The sequence below is a fragment of the Elgaria multicarinata genome, chromosome 5 (assembly GCF_023053635.1).
Source record: "Elgaria multicarinata webbii isolate HBS135686 ecotype San Diego chromosome 5, rElgMul1.1.pri, whole genome shotgun sequence".
Taxonomy (NCBI): Eukaryota; Metazoa; Chordata; class Lepidosauria; order Squamata; family Anguidae; genus Elgaria; species Elgaria multicarinata.
Window position 1 is genome coordinate 74,506,012 of NC_086175.1, and position 16,797 is coordinate 74,522,808.

The following is a 16,797-nucleotide window of genomic DNA, read 5'->3' on the forward strand; positions in this document are numbered from 1 at the left end:
TCAAGAATAGATACGGAGGAAAGCTTCTAAAACAGAGGGCTGTTTCTAGACAGACTTGATGCTAGGCTTTTCTTTTCTTATAGATTAAATACTAGGTCTACTCTCACGTAATGTGTTTAGGATTGCTGCCTTGCCTATATTACACCTTGGACTGGGGTGAGACAAATTAGTGTGACATTATCACTTAGGACACAATCCTATGCATGTTTAGAAGAAAATACACCTACAACTTTCAGCCTTCCTCCATGCTGGGAGTTGTAGGACTTTTTTCTTCTGTCTAAACATGCATAGGATTGCGCCTTTAATTAAGTTCATTATGTTAGTATGCAAAATATTTCGGCCACAGCCTAAAATCTTGAAATTCGATCTCTGGACGACATATACCATATGTTTAAGGTTTGCTGTAATAACAAGAATCTATACAAATCTATTTTTAAGCCCCAAGTCTGCCTTGTTTATTTTTAGAAAGCTCTTGGTATCTTATCTGGTTAGATTCAGACCTACGTAACTGTCAATTTTCAGCCATATTTACTAGATTAAATCCCTCCCTTGTTACGAAATCTGTTCCTTCTCTTCCTCCCCGCGAATGGTTAAAGATTGTTGAAACTGCAGCATTCTGGGACGTGTAGTTTTTAACATATGCTCCCGTAAACGATATGTCCATTTTTCCCTTTTAAAAGCTGCCTGCCGAAAAGTAAGTTTTTGCTTTCTCTTTGGGGGAAAAGGGATATCGAATACGATTATGATGTGTTTTTAAAAACATACAGCAGAGAGGTTACCCTGATTTCTTAGTAAGAGGGGAGGGGGAGTATATTTTTCAGTTTGGAGACCACGTGGTCACCATTAATAAGTTTCTTTCTCGCTGTTCTTCTGAAGTTTTCAGTGGTCTTATAATGTGTAAAAGATCTGCGACCGGGACACCAAAGAGTGTTTGTTTCTCATGAGTTCCTTCCATTTGATCTAAATGTTTACAAGGCAAGTAAGATGCCTACAAACAACGTTGAACTAAATCCAAAGAATTTGAAAATTTGCATGAATGTAGTTTCCCATACTTTTAAAACTAACGTTGATTTCCGTACTTTTAAAACTAGAGTTTTTCTTTTAAAAAACTTTTTGAAAGATCGTTCGGTGGAATCCAATGTTAAGCCTGCTTAGAGTTGACCTACTGAAATAAATGGGACTTAAATTAGACTAACATTGGATACAGTCAAAAGTTTACAATATAAACTTTGTTTTAAAGTTTTATCAGTGTTTTAAGTACATATGTTATCCTACAGATCTCCATATTTCCAGTATATGGAATATATTTAGTATAGTCTACCGAGATATGTGTTCCTCAGGGATATTCAATTGATCCCATAATTTGTAAATAATATGGGAAAATCTTACTGCCATTATGTCTAGCCATTTCTTGCTAAAGAGGTGGACGATGGGGGGAGCAATATGTATGTGTATGGTGCAAGCCTAGATACGGGAGACAACCAGGAATGTCTCTGATGCTTCTAATTCTGGTTCTCGGAGCAGTCCTGGGTCCAAGTAACTATAGCTAGGTGTAATTATTAGAACAGTCTTTCAGTCATTGTATTAAAATGACTAAAGTAACAGAAGATCAATTAAAGGCAAAATCCTATGCATGTTTAGATAGAAAAAAGCCCTTCAATTCTTACCATGCCCCAGTTTTCCTGTCTAAACATGCATGGGATTGTGCCCTAAACAAAAGAACAATTTTTACCTCTTCTAGAAAATCCCTATTTCTATGTCGTATGTACTGTGGGTGTCCAGGGGTATAATATAACATTCTTTCCACATATTGTGATGTTTGGCTTATTTACATGATCAGGCTGGTTAACATCTAGTAATCCAAAATGTGTTTGAAAGTTTGTTGTTGTTTATTCGTTCAGTCGCTTCCTACTCTTCGTGACTTCATGGACCAGCCCACGCCAGAGCTTTCTGTCGGCTGTCGCCACCCCTAACACCCCCAAGGTCAAGTCTGTTACCTCTAGAATATCATCCATCCATCTTGCCCTTGGTCGGCCCCTCTTCCTTTTGCCTTCCACTTTCCCTAGCATCAGCATCTTCTCCAGGCTGTCCTGTCTTCTCATTATGTGGCCAAAGTACTCCAGTTTTGCCTTTAGTATCATTCCCTCAAGTTAAGTGAGCAGTCTGGCTTTATTTCCTGGAGTATGGACTGGTTTGATCTTCTTGCAGTCCAAGGCACTCTCAGAATTTTCCTCCCAACACCACAGTTCAAAAGCATCTATCTTCCTTCGCTCAGCCTTCCTTATGGTCCAGCTCTCGCAGCCATAGGTTACTACAGGGAATACAATTGCTTTAACTATGCGGACCTTTGTTGTCAGTGCGGTGTCTCTGCTCTTAACTATTTTATCAAGATTTGTCATTGGTCTCCTCCCAAGAAGTAAACGTCTTCTGATTTCCTGGCTGCAGTCAGCGTCTGCAGTAATCTTTGCGCCCAGAAACACAAAGTCTGTCACTGCCTCCATGTTTTCTCTCTCTATTTGTCAGTTATCAATCCAGCTGGTTGCCATAATCTTGGTTTTTTTGAGGTTTAACTGCAACCCAGCTTTTGCACTTTCTTCTTTCACCTTCGTCATACATGCATGTTTGAAGGTAAGTGTGTGATATGCTCACTTCTGCAAAAGAGGAGTTACAAACCTATTGTTTGCATTATTATTTATCTCAGGATGAAAAAGAGGTATTGCAACTTGATGGCAGCAAGTTTTGGCCCTTGTTTTAAGACCTAAGGGAAGAGTAGAAATCTTCGTGTTCCAATAATCATGGACTCAGTACATTGCACAATCACCCTAACAGGCCTACATAGGCTGGGCATACTTACTTTGTGAATGAGCTTCGTGATCATATGTTCCCACTTTCCCTCCTAGTTGCATAGCATTTTGGATCCCAGTATTTTCAAATTTGTGGCACAGTTATTTTTAATTTGATTTAATTACTGAAGACATTTGAGTCTTATCTAGCCTTGGAGGAAAAAAGGTGGGGTGTAAATGGCCATTTGTAACCACCCTCTTTTTCCATGGTGAACTGAGCTCTCCTGTTCATTGGTCTCTTGTATATTGTCATCAGTAGGGTTTTGATAGGCTTATAGCTCGAGGCTGTTCTCTGGTTCTTTCCCTTTTTTTGCCTGCCTTTTGGAACATCTCTCTGTCCAGATTGCCACTATCTAGAACACAGTAAGTAATTGTGTGTCATAGCGTTAGCCTCAAACTCCAGTTCTAAGAAATGACTCCCATAAACCTTCAAACCAATCCATCTCTTGTGATACTGTTGATATTGTATAACAGTCCTAAATTCATTTACTTGGAAGAAAATCCAATGAATTTAGATGGTTGGCATTGCAGCAAACCATGAGGCATTTTCAATAGAAATTTGCTCCCAAATACAGATGCTTGGGACTGAGGAATTGTTACATATTGTTTTGTAATGTCTTTTCATAATTTGACTACAAGTGTGATACTTAGTAATTGTTCAAATCATTTGTCATAGAAAAGTTTTTTTTATCACTCTACACCACCAGGTTCCTTACTGTATTTTTAAATTATGGAAAATCCGCCTTCTCCCCACCCTGCTCTACCCCCTTAAATGTCAAATATATTTTGCTGTAACTGATATTCAGCTCCATTTTCGAGTACATATTGCTGGTGTGATCTTAATGCATGTTTCTTTATAAGTCACCACTGCAGACCAGAGTGATCCTTTTGGCATCTCCAGGGGCTTTTTACAAGGCAAAATGTGCAGTCTTAGGCTATTCTTGTTGACTCAGAAATAATTTCCACAGAGTTCAATGGGAATTAGTGTCAAGGAGGTGCACATAGGACTTGCAATATTTACAGCGTAAACCTATGCATCTCTACCCAGGATTACGTCCCATTGAGTTGAATGGGACTTAACTCCTAGGTGTGTATGTATACCAGCCTTCCCCAACCTGGTCACTGGTGTCCTCTTAATGTGTGGCATAGTGGCTAGAGTGTTGTACTGGGAGTTGGGAGATCCAAGTTCTAATGCTTACTCAGCCATGGGAGCTCATTAGGTGACTTTGGGCCAGTCATAGACTCTTAGCCCAACCTACCTCACAGGATTGTTGTTGTGGGGATAAAATGGAAAGGAGGAGGATTATGTATGCTGCCTTGGGCTCCTTGGAGGGAAAAAGGTGGGATATAAATTCAATGAATAAATAAATGTGTAGGGTTACAATCCTCCAAAATCCCCAGACAACGTTGCCATGCTGGCCAGAGATAATTGGAGTTATAGTCCAATATATCTAGAGAGTACCAGGTTGGGAAAGGCTGATGTATAGGATTGCAGCCTTACATTCTTGTTTACCTTCTACAGCAGTTCCCTTTTCCCCACAGCCCAATTTCTATCATAAAGGAATTTTTAAAACAAAAAACACCCCACAACATATTTAAATAAACATTGGCTAACAATCAGCGGATAGGTAAATTATGAATAAAAAAGTCAAAAGCTTCTTTGGATGTTTAGCGTTAATTGTGCATATCCCTGAATTGTGGCACTTCCTTTTTTGGAAAAAGAATGAGTTGACATTGATTGAAGATGTTTAACCTTAAATATGCACATTTTAGTGCAAGATGTGCAGGCCAGTCTATGTATGTTTATTTGTATGTTAGTCCCACTTTGTTCAATGAGACCAACTTCTAAAAAAGTATACACAGGATTGCAGCCTAACATGTTAGGATACTGTTTGCCAAGGAAATGAAATCTCCAATTAAAACAAACAAACCATGGAATGCATTGAAAGCCTGTGTGGAGGGCAAACATCCTACATCTATTGTCAAAGGTTTCTTTCCATCTCTCAAAATGTCTTGAGAAAGAAAGAAAACGTTGTGGCTGCTAACTACTTTCACTCCTATTGCCACTGCACCTCCACTAGTTCTGTTGCACTAATGAAATGGACTGCTAGTGCAAAAGGAGGAATCAACACTTATTTCCATATCAGGGCAGGTCAGTGGAGTTTCCTTCTTCAAGTTCCACTGTCCTACCCCATTCTGGGAAAAAGTATTGCTACTCATTTCATTTTTTTCCAGGGACTGCTTGTTCCTTTCGTGATAGCAGTCCATTCTGCTAGCACAGAGGCAGTATAGAGTACTGTCCCTAGATCTGGATCCAGACTTCATCATACTAAGAGCAGGTCAATTGAAACAAATGGGACTTAAATTAGTTATGATTTAACTTAAACTGCATTGATTTCGGTGCATCTACTCGAAGTATGACCAATAGTGGAATCCTGTGCATACTTCTTAGAAGTAAGTCCCACTGTATTTAACAGAACTGACTCCCAAGTAATTGTGCATAGAATTGCAGCCTAACTCTAAATCCAACCTGTAAGGTAAACCAATTCTTTCCTAAACCTTTTAATTGTGCACATTTGCAAAGGGGATTTAAGAACCTCGTCTTTAAACAAGGAGTTCTGTAGAACAAGGCTGAATAAGAAGTAGATCTGGATCTTCTGGCAGATATATTTGTGATTTGCAGTAGATTGGCAAGGATTTCACACACACACACCCAAGTCATTTAACAATAACAGCAAGAAAATGGCTCCCCTCCCCGCCCTTAAATTGTATTGCTGAAATGAAGAAAGCCTGCAGGTGAGGTGTAACTAGGCATGGAATTTTGTGTGCAAAGACTTATGTTCTGTTCAGTCCTGGTACTTCAAACGAAATGGCTGGGCTTAGAATCCTTTAATTCTACGTGTATGTCTTTTGCACCAGGCTTCAGTAGGTGGATCTCAAGTTTCCAGTAAGAAACAAAGTTGGTCCCACAAGCCTGAAGTGTGCCCACCCCTCCTGTAGAACTGAAATAATCCTTCCACCACAAATATAGCAACTGATATAGCTAATATTTATTTTTCCACCCATATTTCAGTTATGCACAACGTTCAAAGAAGTTGGACCAGGCCCTTTTGCGAACCTGGCAAGGCAGTTAGTACTAATACAGGGTCTGACAAGCTGAAAAGTCTTTAGTAGGGTGACCATATGAAAAGGAGGACAGGGCTCCTGTATCTTTAACAGTTGTATTGAAAAGGGAATTTCAGCAGGTGTCATTTGTATATATGGAGAACCTGCTGAAATTTCCTCTTCATCACAACATTTAAAGCTGCAGATGTCCTGCCCTCTTTTAAATCTGGTCACTCTAGTACAGCTCCTGCAGCTTTAACTGTGGTGATGAAGAAGGAATTTCCCCAGGTTCTCCATATATACAAACGACACCTGCTGAAATTCCCTTTTCTATGCAACTGTTAAAGATACAGGAGCCCTGTCCTCCTTTTCATATGGTCACCCTAGTCTTTAGGCTGGAAGTGGGACATGTACCTGCTACTATGGAAAGCTTGGTTTGAGCTTGGGGAGCAGAATCCTTCACTGAAGGATTAGCTTCCTTGCCAACTCTAATGTCATTCTGCATCAGAGGTCCAGGCTTCGGCCTTCTCCAAGTGGGATGTGCGCCTCCATACCTAAAAATGCAAATCCTGCCAAGTGCTTTTCTATGTGCCTGACATTAGGAGGAACTGTACACATTGACCAAAGTGGGGTTAATGACCAGCCTCTCTATGGATGACACTGCAAGGGGTGGAAAAGGCTAAATGCCATGTTTGCAAAGATTGCAACAGAAGGACTGCTTGTTTATGTGAAATTTTTAACTAGTTAGGAGGCTGTTCCCTCAGGAGCTATGCAAAGGCTTCCATTGCAAAGACAGCCTATCTACAATGCATTGTCTTGTTTGGGTAGTTTTTAATGTGCATATTTCATCTGCATAAAACCCCCAAACAACAAAACTATTATTTTTAGTGTTAGCAAATATTTATAAATGTAGCATTGCGTGTATAAAAAGATTCCCATTATGGTTCATTTCAAATGAATAGGTTTCTTGTTACACAAGTATGTTTTACATTTGGTAGTACTACTACGTGAATCTACAGAACTTTTTGACATTCTGCTTTCATCTTGTATTAGTGGGAGCCTTGGTTACTAATTCGCCATTTGTTTGTGCTGCTTTTGAATGCTATCAATGATGGAATTTTTAAGATCTTGGCATTTATTCGGTTGCCTTTTTTAAGGCATAGGGACCAAAATTATTCAGTTCAGGGGTAACAGCACTGAAAGAATCCTTCCTCCTCATGTCCCCGCCCCATTCTCCTGTTTGAAGACATTTGTCATTATTCTTCAAGGAAGCACCGACATCTGTAGTTGTTGTGAGATATACAAAGTAATTGCAGCAGATAGTTTTAAAATACATTGCTCATTGTTTCTTTAATGTTGAGCATACCTAAGAGCGGGTCTTTGAATCTGGTTGGAAATTTTGCCCCACTCTGTTAAAAGGCTGCAATCGTATCCCCACTTAATAGAAGTAAACCCTAGTGAACTCACTGTAAACATGTACAGGATTGCAGTGCAAATCTTTTTGCCCTCCCTAAACATGAAATGGTGATTGAGATAATACTCTTTATATGCCAAAGTTTGATTAAGGTTGCTATCCTATGCAGGTTTAGACAGAAAAAGAGTCCTACAATTCCCAGCATTCCCCAGCCAGCCACTGTAGACCTTTTTTCTGTCTAAACATGCATAGGATTGTGCCTTAAAGGTAGTAAGTTGAATTCGACATTACTTCTTTCCAGATAGGGATCAGTTTGTTTGTTTTGTTCCTACCAGAACAATTCTGCGCAGCCTGAAGCCTTGCTATCCTACTACCACAAGACCATTTATACCAAATGGTCCAGGAAAAGGCATTTTCGGAACAGTTTTAGATCCAATTAGTCCCTTTTTTAAAAAAAGTATTTACCTACACATGCATTGTCACCAGAATAATCTCTAACAATCTTCCATCTTCCATTGCCAACCAGGAAAGATCCAGCGGGGGCGGGGTGGCGGCGGCACATGCTAGCAGTGGCCATGGCCATCCCATTCCCTCATACATTCTTTGCATTTACACACAATTCTCTCTCTCTCTCACTCTCTCTCTCTCTCTCTCACTCTCTCTCTCTCTCTCTCTCTCTCTCTCTCTCTCTCTCACACACACACACACTATATGCATCATTCAAACACACAGACCCTTCCCATTCCTTATCTAATCAATGCAGATCAGTTGGGGGGGGGGCATTTTCCCTGCTCAGCACTCAGCTGATCAAAGATAAAACCTAGGTGATTGTGGCAGGCTGTGATTTCTTGGTGAGAAGTTAGTCAGCTGAGTCTCCAAAAAACTGTCTGGGGAGAGGGAGTAGGACCTGGTAAAGAAGCTAGCAAGCTGGGTGGGAAATCCCCGCAGGACATATCCAGCCAATGGGACAGCGTTTCCCCATGCTTGCTCTAGACACTTAGCTGGGAATAAGCCAACTTGAACTCAGCAGAGCTTACTTCTGAGTAAGACACATATGGGATTGCATTGTTAGGCTGCAATCCTATACCCACTTACTTGAGAATGAGGTATATTGAATCCGATTGGACTTTCCATGTTTAGGTTTGAGCTGTAAATACCACCACTGGTGTTAAAAGAACAGAACCAGTGATACTGTTTTCTTGGTTTGTCATATATATATTTCCAGAGCTGCAACTGTAAAAGTGCACTAGTAGAATTAGTTAGGTGGTCAGCAGAGGTGCTGGTTGTGGAACTCCTCTTACAAGAGAAAATGCAAGAACTGATATAACATCAGTTGTTCTGGTTTGTATCTCACCACTAGCTTATTACATGGTTAATCTAATCTTGTCTCATGCCTGGTAATAGCTACAATTACTACTGATTACTAAAGCGATTGGTTTTGTCTTTACTTCTGGCAGGCGTTAACAACAGAAGTAATACACCATTGGTATTACAACCGTATGCTGGGTTCAGGAAAGGAATGATGCATCCTGCCTCTACCACTTTCCCCCACAAACAACAAAACTTACTGTTAATACTTGTAACAATGGTCACAATCATATGTGCTTATGATTGTGCTTATTTCAGTGTGTGTAAACAAGTACAAAGTGTCGCCAAAAGCACTGTGCAAAATGTTACTAACTGTAGCAGCGGCATGGTTTGTATTGTTAAGTGTGAGCCACAGCATTAAAAAAGAAATCTGAACTGTTCTTCATGAAATGATCACCATGATTTGCTGCATGAATTGCCAGAGGCCTGTGAGGAAAGTGGGACAGATAAAACATGCTTTGTTTCTTTGTGCTAGCAGTATCAGAAGAGGAACAAAACAGAAATGTATCCCATGAAATGCACAAAGCAAACTTCTTTGCAATATGGCATTTTTTGCTACTACAGGTATTGGTCAGTGTAATGTGTAATAGGCATGTCCTGCTTTTTCATAGACCAATGGCTGAGCGAGTGCTTGTGATTGGCAGTGGAGGCAGAGAACATGCTCTGGCATGGAAATTAGCGCAGTCCCCCCACGTAAAACAGGTACTGGTCGCGCCAGGAAATGCCGGAACAGCTAATCATGGAAAAATCTCCAATTCAGGTAATTATGAAAATGTGAACTAAGCTGAGATGTACATCACAGAGGGATGAAATGTTTCAACCTTTTCCACTGATAAAATGTGACTTTAATGGGAAGTACACAATGGGGCTCTGTGCCCCTACTGATTCCATTGTGCCCCCACTGATTCTGTTCCACAAACGAGACCCACCACTTGCACAACAGAGATTTAGTGCTTTCTGGAATGGGGCAGGTCAGTGGAGCTCGCATAAGGGATCCAGAAACGAGTGTTTCCATGCATTTTAGGCCTTCTTATAGGAAGGATTATATCTCTGTTGTGCAAGCAGTGGGCCCCGTTTGTACAATGAGATCGGTGGGAGGGGCCACTCATGCAACAGAATGGGCAAGAGAAGTTGCTTGTGAAATGGCCACGATGGATTCTCTCCCCATCTATATCACCATAACCATTCTCATCATTCAGACTCTTTTTTTGGGTTTGTTGGGAAAAAATTAAAAATAAATTACTGCCACTGATTTTTCTGCTCTCTTCATCTGAGTACCTGACATTGCATCCAGTTTTAGTCCTACACAGAATAGACCACTAAAACCCGTAGGACCATTAGTTTCAATGGATCTAATTGAAGTGTGATTATTAATCTTATCCCCGCTATCCTCCCGTCCTTGCTTCACATCATTAATTCTTCTCTATCCTCTGGTTCATTTCCTTCTGCTTTTAAACATGCTACAGTCTCTCCCATTCTCAAAAAACCCACTCTTGATCGACTATCCCTGTCTAACTACCGACCTGTCTCCCTCTTGCCCTTTGTCTCAAAGATCCTGGAACGTCTGGTCTACTCTCGTTGTCTTGACTTTCTCTCTAATAACTCTGCTCTGGATCCCTTTCAATCTGGCTTCCGTCCTTTGCATTCCACTGAAACAGCCCTTACCAAGATCACCAATGATCTTCTTACTGCCAAGTCTAAAGGCCATTATTCTGTTCTTATTCTCCTTGATCTAACCGCAGCCTTTGACACGGTTGATCACGATCTTCTCTTAGATTCCCTCCACGACCTTGGACTCTGTGGCTCTGTCTATAACTGGTTCGCCTCCTATCTAGAGGGCCGCTCTTTCAGCGTGTCGGCTAACGGCAGCTCGTCCTCCTCTTTTCCCCTTTCAGTTGGGGTTCCGCAAGGCTCGGTGCTTGGCCCGTTGTTGTTCTCTCTATACATGCTGCCCTTGGGCAAGCTCATTCAATCTCACGGCCTCCAATATCACCTGTATGCCGATGATACACAATTATATCTTTCATCTCCGGAACTTTCTCCAGATGTTCACGATCGTATCTCGGCATGTCTTTCAGATATCTCAGCCTGGCTGCTTCATCGTCGTTTGAAACTTAACATGGCAAAGACTGAATTGCTAGTTTTTCCTCCTAAACCTTCTCCTCACCTCTCATTCTCCCTTACTGTCAACAATGTCACGCTTACTCCGGTCAAGGAAGCTCGTAGTCTTGGCTTTATATTTGACTCCTCGCTCTCCTTTACTCCTCACATCGAGGCAGTAGCTAAATCCTGTCGTTTCTTCCTGTATAATATTGCCAGGATTCGACCATTTTTGTCTGTCTCTTCTGCCAAGACTCTCGTTCACGCACTGGTTATCTCTCGGTTGGACTACTGCAACCTTCTTCTCTCTGGCCTTCCTTCGTCTCACATCAGTCCGCTGGTCTCTGTCCACCACTCTGCCGCCAAGATCATCTTCTTGGCCCGCCGCTCTGACCATGTCACTCCACTTCTGAAATCTCTTCATTGGCTTCCAATTCACTTCAGAATCCAATATAAACTTCTCCTGCTGACCTTCAAAGCTCTTCACTGCCTAGCTCCTGCCTATCTCTCCTCTCTCATCTCACACTATCGCCCCGCTCGGGCTCTCCGCTCCTCTGATGCCATGCTTCTCGCCTGCCCAAGGACCTCCACTTCCCTTACTCGGCTTCGTCCTTTTTCTTCTGCTGCCCCTTACGCCTGGAACGCTCTTCCAGAACACTTGAGAACTACAAACTCAATCACTGCTTTTAAGACTCAGCTCAAAACTTTTCTTTTCCCTATAGCCTTCAAATATTGAGTTTGTTCTGACTTTACACTGTTGGTTTTGCCCTACCCTGTGCCTGTTTACACTTCCCTGTGCCTGTTTGCATTCTCCTTCCCTCTTTATTGTTTACTACAATTTATTAGATTGTAAGCCTATGCGGCAGGGTCTTGCTATTTACTGTGTTATCTGTACAGCACCATGTACATTGATGGTGCTATATAAATAAATAATAATAATAATAATTAAATCTGGACCCAATGCATACGCTTGTTTCTTTGATGGTGGCAATCTATTCAGAACTCCTCACCTTTGCACACAAATGTATTCTGCATATATAGTGGTATTAATAGTGTATTTAAACTCTTGTTCAAAGTCTCTCCCTGATCTTTCATTTCTGATGAAAATGTGTGGGACAGGTGGCCAGCAGGCAGCATATCAGTAATCCTCTTTTCAAGGCTGTATTGAAAGCATTCCTGGGGACAATATCAGTCTGAATGGACCAATGGTGTGATTCAGCATAACATATCATCCTAGGTTCCTAGAATCTACACAATTTATGATAAAACGATTGAGGAGGTCTTCGTGTGTGTGTGTAAAACTATCTCTTACCTAACATCCTTTTAAACTGAATTTCTATTTCTGTGTGCACTCTTACTATAGATATCTCCCACTTGAAAGGGAGCATGACTTCCGGCTCTGCAGGGCCCTTGAATACTCTTGAAGGGTATTTTTATATGGGAAAGCATTCAAAAATATCATTTCCTCCCTTTCCCTGCCCCTCCCTGGAGCTTGAAGAGGGATAGTCCATTCGACCGCCTCACTTTGCTGCATTTGTAGACCATGTCTATTTCACATCTGGAAGTGGGAAAGACATGTTGCTACCCTTAGCAGCTTTCTTGGAACTGAAAAACAGAGGCTTGATGTTTGGTTTCACATAGAGTTGGGGCAATCACAGCTTGGGGGAATCACAACCTTATTACAGCAAATGGGTAGTGAGCATGTTTAGACCGTAGTTATGTAGCCACCATGGTTAGGAATGGTTCACATGACACACTGTCGTGGTTCACATGACACTAAACCATAATGTTTAGCTCAAAATGCTTAACTACCATGGCTTACCATGTCATCTCAACAGGGTTAGTGTCAACGGTACTGGTCTAAATGGACCAATGGCAGCTTCCTATGCAAAAGGAAGTTTCCTATGTTCCTTGAATCAGCACCAGTTATTATAAAACTATTGGGGCTGTCTACCACTTCGTCTGTGTGTATTTGTGTGTGTGTGTAAAACACTATTTCTTACATAATATCCTTTGTAACTGAATTTCTATTTATGTGTGTTTAAAGTACATGATTTGATGAACTGAGATTGTTTGCAAACTATAATATAAAACTAGCCTCTCTTATAAGTATAGATGTGTTCTGGACACATCCAGTCAATTAATAGTTCATATGGGTACTATACTAATCTGCTTGGCCCATTTTAGGCCCAAGCCTGACACTAGAAAGGGATACACATCACATTGAAAACAATTATGTGCAGATGGGTGACACCCATATTTGGAAGCTCATTGAGATGTGCATCAGATTTATTCCCAAGGGTCCAGAATTTTTGATTGGCCACAACCCCAAAAATCTGTGGCTGCTAGGACCAAATCCTTCCCTTAAGAATGAGTTTTGTCCCAGTCATTGTGCTGTGCTTCCAAAATGCAGTGTGAGGTTAGGGGCAATTTCATGCTCCCCTCCCCAGTTCAAAAGCTTGGGGGATCACCTCAGCATGAAAAGAAGAAAGAAAGCCCTAGCCCTTCTGTTCAAGTTTAGGGGGCAGGGAGGAAACATCCCCTTGCACTTTGAAGGCACTCAGATGGCCTCTAGAGCCTAGTGAATTTGTGGTAATAATCCCTGCCCACTCTCTCCAGCACTAAGATGTAGATGAGGGCTAGGTTTTGGATTTGCTCTGCAATCCCAAGTTATCCATGGACATGCTGTACTCAGATGTACAGAAACCAAGCATGCCTAGCCTTCCTCTGAACTTGGAGTTGTCAAGGGGGTGGAGATCATACCTGCATTTGCACTGCACTGCACTTTGGAAGGCCTTAGTAGCCCAGTGCAATTGTGGGCATGATCTCCCATCGCCCTCTTTAGCTGCAAGTTCAGGAGGAATGCAAGGACTCATCACAGTTACTGGCTGGCAGCAGAATACTGGCCATGGCAAGCATTGCGAATGAAATTGTAGAAGTCGTTCTGCTTGGTGTTCCCACCCAGAAAAGGAGATCCAGATGTGGAAGACTGCTTCCACGTGCAGATCTCCTTCCCTGGATTAGGGCATCTATCTATTAGGACAAAGTTTTTTATCTGCAATTTGAAATAAACAATAAAAGTGTCATATTTAATTTCAACACATTGCCAAATTTTGTCTGCTCCATTTTAAAAGTATTTTCTGTATGCTAAAAATCAATATGCTCTATTTAACTATCCTTTTCATTTAAGAGACTGAAATATCCCAGGGCATTCACGTGGCAATCATATGATCTGTTCAAACCCATAGCATTGGACAAAAAACTTTGTCACTCTGTTTATTGAATTAAATTTGGTTTCCTCTTCCAGTAACCTTCTCTTTCACATGACAGACCCAGCATTGGGTGGGTCAAGATAATTGCATTTTCATTTATTTATATTTTAAGAGTTCCTCTTGATATTCCCAATGAAAGAGCAGAAATACCATCTATATGTTAGAAAACTCAAACTTCTTAAAATAATAAGAATAAAAACAAAACCTCAGCTCCTAATTCTGTAGGCTTTAGAGCGCATGATGAGTGTGTACAACAACCTGATCTCAATATGTTGTTTGGAAGAAGGTTCAATTAGTTTGAACTGAACTTGCTTCCACATGGATGTCTTTTAAAGGCACTTTAAGGGCGCAATCCAATGCATGTTTAGAGAGAAAAAAGCCCCACAGTTCTAGCATTCCCCAGCCAGCCATGCGTCCTGATCACTTTTTCACTGTCCTGTATCTATATAGTGGTGGCACAAGATGCACATTCAAATGTTAAGGATGTTAATAGTTTTCCAAATTTCCCTTCACCTTGTGGGTTTTTGTTTTGTTTTGTTTTGTTGTTGTTTGTAGTATGGGGGAGCGGTATCAACATTATTTGTGAAGATTACTTTCAGTGTGCTTTGAAAATTATGATCCTGTTTAGAGAAAGCAGATGTGTGCATTGCGACTGATTCTTGCATTTGCTTTTTGTGCTTTTGGTGTAAGATCCAAAGGGGGAAATCCCACATTTCTCTTGCAGAGAGATGTGTGGCCATCCGATGCTGCTCCACCCCATGCATAACACTGTCACAATATATACAGATGCGCTTTTCAAAAGTTATATCAGAAGCATGAAAAATGAATTTGTAGGTCACTTGTGCATTTCTCCATTGGATTGCAACATCTAAAGCTAACCCAAGTTTTCTAGAGATATGGGGACTTGCCAGATATCCACAGACCCACTCACCAGGTCCAAGTGTCCCAGGCCCTCTGGTGAATATGCTCCCCTGCAGCACATGGGTCTCCCCCCTAGAGTGCTATCATTGTGCTGGGTTTGGGGTTACGTAAGAAACCGCAGGAATTTCTCCACTGCTGACCAGCTTCTCCATAGAGGGTTCAGATGAAAGAAAATCCTGCTTCTCTTCCAAAATCAGAGGACTTCAGGGGAGGGGCTTGTTGGCAAGCACAAATAATGGATGGCTAGTATATCAGGCCAACATTTGTGGACCCTAGGTCTTTCTCTACCTTTTCAAATGCACCTTTTTGAACATTGTGTGCCATTTGAAGCAGGAAAGACAGAATATTATATATGAAGGGAAAAAGTAATAGACCCTGTTCGGATGTAATAGTGGGGATTTGTGGGTTAATTATTTAACCCATGATTTGTAAAGATGTGTGCTATGTGTGGGACACTTCCAGTTTTTAGCAACAACCTATGTCGTTTGTAGGTCATTTCCGTGACATCCAGGGAATTGTGGGTTAAACAACTTCAACTTAGCCCAAGAACAAACCATGGGTTTGGGGTTACACAAGAAACAGCAGGAGATTCTTACTGGCTTCCCCATTATTAATTAGCCCACAAATTACCACTGAATGCCACCATTACATCCGGATAGGGCCATAAAGTTGGATCATTAAGGCATTTCCTGTCACCCTCCATATTTTCCCCTAAAACCATTAACCTATAACCTAAATGGCACTTTTGCGAAATAATGACATTTTCAGAGACAAAAAAGTTTTCAGTCAGTTATTTTTATTCCTTTTAACCTAGTAAGGGGGGGGGGGAGAGTCAGCACTTTAATATGAGCTATTCCAAATGCTCTTCCAGCGTTATCAAAGTGGTGGAAGGTGGTTAAAATAAAATTTGCACGCTTCAAATTTAGGATAGCTTCTCATGCTATCCTACAATACCACACAACACCTTTTGGTGCCCACACTTCTCCCATGCAAAAATTATGAAACCCAGGTGAGGAATAACATCATAGAAGGAACAAAGGCTTCACAATAAATAGGCCAGGCCAATGAAAATGTTTTGCTTCATGTTTGCCTGTTTCTGCCGCTGTAACACCCCCTGCAACTGCCAATACTCGTCATGAACGATGAGGGGGTAGGAGGTTGTCTTGGCCAATTGACTCACATGACCCATTACACTTTAGACTTTGGATTTATTTATTCTTGATAAAAGTTAGAGCGTAAACTTGCATTTTTGTACTTTTTTTATCATGTACTTGGTTTTCTTTCTCTTGTGAGCAAATGTTACTTGCTCTGTGTGTGTGTGTGTGTGTGTGTGTGTGTGTGTGCGTGTGTGTGTGAGAGAGAGAGGCTTATTAAAACTAGCATATTCCCCCCCCATAAAATATCCTTATAAAAAGTACAATCAACCTTGCCAACGTTATTCACAAGAATGTACCCTTTTTACATGAACATTGTGCCAAAATTTAGTAGTTCTATGGCTTAATATTAACTTGATGAATTCTAGTCATCTTTGGTCTCAGTTAAGATGTGTGGCTGTCCATGTGATAATACTTGAAACATTTCCATTTATAAATGGAACATCGCAAACGGGATCAGTCAAGGTTTTAAAATGCCTCAGGCGCACCACAGTGGTGCTCCTGCGTTCATGAAGGATGAGATGATACAAATGTTCTACTACTTGCAACTTACTAGGGAGGCACAAAAGCGACTGGATGACCTTGGACTACAAAACTGCCTCTCGGGTCCAAACTAGATA

General features: G+C 41.1%; 1 protein-coding gene across 2 annotated transcripts in view; it reads left to right on the forward strand.

Annotated features, from left to right (window-relative positions):
- Positions 1-609: 609 nt before the first annotated feature.
- The window catches only part of GART (phosphoribosylglycinamide formyltransferase, phosphoribosylglycinamide synthetase, phosphoribosylaminoimidazole synthetase), a 48,237-nt gene continuing 32,049 nt past the window's right edge, over positions 610-16,797 (forward strand). The window contains exons 1-2 of one of the 2 annotated variants that reach the window (XM_063126682.1): positions 610-694; positions 9,342-9,490. In XM_063126682.1, the coding sequence (XP_062982752.1) occupies positions 9,346-9,490 (145 nt within the window). In that variant the 5' untranslated portion in view covers positions 610-694; positions 9,342-9,345. Of the gene's footprint in view, positions 695-2,998; positions 3,207-9,341; positions 9,491-16,797 lie in introns of those variants that run through there. The other variant, XM_063126681.1, reaches the window with a different exon arrangement.